Source organism: Daucus carota, chromosome 1 (assembly GCF_001625215.2).
Source record: "Daucus carota subsp. sativus chromosome 1, DH1 v3.0, whole genome shotgun sequence".
Taxonomy (NCBI): Eukaryota; Viridiplantae; Streptophyta; class Magnoliopsida; order Apiales; family Apiaceae; genus Daucus; species Daucus carota.
The window spans coordinates 23748965-23753424 of NC_030381.2; the positions used below are offsets into that span (position 1 = coordinate 23748965).

The 4460-nt window shown below is 36.3% G+C and overlaps 1 protein-coding gene across 1 annotated transcript; it reads right to left on the reverse strand.

The window, feature by feature from the left end:
* Positions 1-1550: 1550 nt before the first annotated feature.
* Positions 1551-3060, reverse strand: LOC108219637 (uncharacterized). The gene is made up of 3 exons (XM_017393144.1): positions 2161-3060; positions 1735-2023; positions 1551-1654 (listed from the first exon to the last, which is right to left on the reverse strand). The coding sequence occupies exons 1-3, from the start codon at positions 3058-3060 to the stop codon at positions 1551-1553; spliced, it is 1293 nt and encodes a 430-aa protein (XP_017248633.1).
* Between the last annotated feature and the right edge of the window lie 1400 nt (positions 3061-4460).

Here is a 4460-nt window from a genome sequence, read left to right on the forward strand (position 1 = left end):
ATTAGACCAACGGCCTATAACCGACATTCTCCACTACAACTAGTACTTGGTCAAATTCCAAATATTTCTCATTTCAAAATCTTCGGAAGTGCAGTATATGTACCTATTGCTGCATCACAAAGATCGAAGATGGGAGATCAAAGAAGAATAGGTATCTACGTTGGTATTGATTCGACATCATTAATTAGATATCTTGAACCACTAACTGGAGATTTATTTACTGCACGATATGCAGATTGTCACTTTTACGAGTCTTTGTAACTCCCTTAGGAGGAGATAAACATGTGAATAAGGTTAATCCTGACATAACATGGAATGCATCAGGATTACATTTTCTAGATCTACGTACTGATCAATGCGAACTTGAAGTTAAAAGAATTATCCATATGCAAAATATCGCAAACCAAATGCCTGACGCATTTAACGATTCTAGAAATGTAATAAAATCTCATATACCTGCAGTAAACACTCCAGCTAGTATATATATACCAATTCAAAAATCAAATACAAATGAATTGGTTACATAATCAAAGCCACGCCTGAAGTGCGGTAGGCCGGTTGGTGCAAAAGATGTAGCACCAAGAAAAAGAAAAACAAAGAAAATTACCCCTAAAGTGGCACATGCTCCAGAAGAAGCAAATACCCCTGAAGTGGTATTATCTCCTAAAGAGATTCATGTCCCTGAAGATTCAGGATTAAATACAATCATGAAATTTCAATAAATTATGTGAATGATATGAAATTATAGGATCGAAGTAAAGTCATAATCGATGATGTATTTGTGTATTCTGTGGCATTGGATGTCGACATAAATACTGGTCCTGAACCACAAAGTGCGGATGAATGCCGTCGAAGAAAAGACTGGCTCAAATGGAAAGACGCAATTCAAACAGAATTAAATTCATTGCGTAAAGGAGAAGTATTTGGACCAGTTGTCCAAACACCAATCAGTGTGAATCCTATTGGGAATAAATGGGTAGTCATAAAAAAAACGAAAGGAAAAGAATGAAATTGTGAGATATAAAGCCCGACTTGTAGCACGAGGGTTTTCTTAAAGGCCTGACATTGATTATCACGAGACATACTCGCCAGTGATGGATGGAATTGCTTTTCGTTTTATATTAGGCTATGTTGCTTAGACTCGGGTACGGAGTGTCCGACAAGACACATATCCGAGTGTCAGACTCGGCATCTTTTAAAATCTGGGACACGGGGACACTGTCCGGATTTTGGACACAGGTTCGGGAACACTGTCCGGATTTTGGACACGGGTACGGGGACTCGGCATAAATAAAATTAATTTATATAATATTTTTCCATTCATGAAAATTCTCTGCAACCAAACTTAATAATATTAAAATTCCCATTTCCAACAAAGTTTTAGCATACTAAAGTGCAACACGGAACTAATAAAACATTAAGCAAACACAGAACTCAGAATCTAAAGTACTAAACGTAATAAACTTAATATAATACTTAACAGAACTTAAACAATCGAAGTCATCAGATAATCTGTTCACTCTGTCTAGTCTTTATAATTGTCCAGGCCTCTAGCTTTTATTGTCAACGTCGAAAGTCACCGCTTCAATTTCAGGATCGTTCAACGACAAATCAGCAATCTCCAGAATGCTATCACCATCAGCAGTGTCCCCTCCTACACACAAATAATATATCAAATCAATGGCTAAACAAATGAAATTCATTAAAACCTTTACAAACAAATATATAGCTTACCAATGTCCCAAAATTTACAAGGATCAGATGTATATTCTGGCTGTTTTCTTGAGACTATTCGAACATTGTTGTGCACGTTAACCAGATCTTCTGTCCTTTGGGTGGTTAGTCTATTTCTTTTCACGTTCCGAATGCTGCCATATGTGCTCCAGTTACGCTCACAACATGAAGACGTGGCAGGCTGCGAAAGTAGTCTAAAAGCAAGTCCCTGCAACAGTGGCCTAAAGGAGCCGTAATTAGCCCACCATGACAATGGATCTTCATCATCTCGTGATGCCATAAGATGCGGCTGTCCAAAGTAATCAAGATCAGAAGCAAAAGCACCCTATTCTTTTGTCACTTTTTTAAGATCTTCCTAATTATCAAAATCCTTCGAAAACGTATCTCTCTATTAAGTGATATTTCTTCATCTTCATTTGGTGCTACCCGACGAACACCATGAGCACTTCTTTGAAGCCATTGTTGACTATAATATTTGGGAACAAGCGAGTGAGCTAAGCAATGGAGAGGCGTGTTGCTTCTGTTCCATCTATCCTCAATTATCTTTTGAACAACATCAAAAAAATCTAATTGATATCCTGTTAGCAAATCCTCGTTTTCTTGATAAAAAATACAACTCTTTATTTCTTCTATCATTGCATCCCACATGTCATAAACTAAATGCAGAACACATGAATCTGAATCAGCAACCTTCAAGAACCTCAAAATAGGCTCTGTAAACCTCAAAAAATAATCAATTTTATCCCACCAAGTGTCGCTCACTAAGGTGTCTTTGATCTCTCTCGATTTTAACTCAATAGCATTCCCTAAACTGCCTCTAGTTTTCTTCCAATCAGGGTCCATAACTGTTTTTTCCAAAGCTTCTCTTACACGTCTAATTCTTGTCAGCATTATTATATTAGATGCAAACCTGGTTTCTGCAACCTTAAGCAACTTCACATCAGAGTATCTACTAAATATTGTTCTTGGCAAGGAATGGTTTAGTATAAAATAACTAATATCATGATCTTGAGTGACTAACTCTTTTATCCATTCACATTGAGCATAATCACGAGACTTCTCATTAGGATCACAGATAGATTTAATTGCTAAATTTAAACAGTGAACAACACAAGGAGTCCAAAATATACGAGGATACTTAGTTTCAATTAACGCGCCTGCTGCTTTAAAATTAGAGCCATTATCTGTAACTATTTGGAAAATATTTGCTGGTCCGATTTCTTCCACAACCTCCGTGAATACCTTCGCTATATATTCAACATCTTTTGTAATATGACTAGCATCAATTGCTTTTAGAAACATTGGACCAGCAGCAGAGGCTACCATTATGTTGATCAAAGATCTCTGACTATCGGAACATCTATCTGAACATATTGACGCACCCTTCTTTTTCCATGTGTCCTTTATAGGCTGAAGGAGTCTGTCTTCATGCTATTTTTGCTGTGATAAAAGTGACGTGCGAAGCCTGTTGTAGGTAGGAGGAGTGTAACCCGCCAAATTACTATTGGCCAATTTTGTAGAATAACGTCTGAAGAATAGATTTCTGGCAAAATTGAAAGAAATACCACCAGTGTAAAACATCATGGCACAATCCTGATCAACTTGAAACCAAGTTCTAAAGCTCCTCTCCGCCTCTTAGGTTGTACTAAATCAGACCCCCCCTGAATATGCCATGTACTGATTTTTCTGCTGCGCATTCATGGCATCTTTTGCTATCTGTTAGGTCCTGGAACGATTGTAGAAGAGGGGGGGTTTGAATACAATCGTCACTTAAAAATAATCGCGGCGGAATAAATCTGATTGGAATGTAACTTGTTAATCAGATTAAGATTAATTAATATAACAATGTTTTAAGTCGTTATATAATTAATATGGTTCGTTTTAATGTCCACTAGTTCGTAGAATAATTTTGACAGAAAGTATTTTAACTCAGCGGAACAAAACAACCGAATGATCAAAGCACAGTAAACTGTGGATTTAACGAATAGCAAGTTTAGCACAACTTGAAAGCTTACAAGCACTTTGAACACTTACAAATGAATGAGAATGAACCATATTTATAGGCAAATCTCAAGAACTAGGCAAGACAATGATGGCAAAGACAATCTATAGGTTGCTAAGACAATTAAGCACTTTGTCTTCCTGAAAAACACAAGGCAAGACAATCATAAGCATTGTCTATAGCTTAGTAAGACAATCAGAAGCGGTAAGACAATGTATAAGGAACGGTAAGACAATCTGGACACGGTAAGACAATCTGCCATATTGTCTTATAAGCCACACGGTAAGACAATCAGTATGATTGTCTTATAAGCCACACGGTAAGACAATCAGTATGATTGTCTTATAAGCCACACGGTAAGACAATCAGTATGATTGTCTTGGAAGCTACAAGCGGCAAGACAATGAGGGGCACGGTAAGACAATTACTGAGATTGTCTTACCGTGTGTTGGAAGAGTGAAATGACACGGTAAGACAATCTGTTTAATTGTCTTACCTTGTTGTTTCTTAAGACAATCATTGAAATTGTCTTTCCTTTTGATCCAACAAGACAAACCCTTATTTCTTTTAATTAATTAACCAATCAATATCCACTTAATTATATTAAATGCATAAATTCATAAATTAAATTAATTCGAGATAGAATTAATTTAATAAATAAATTACACATCATATATAATTATTTTGAGAAGTGGATTAAATAATTAGATAATCAATTATCCCT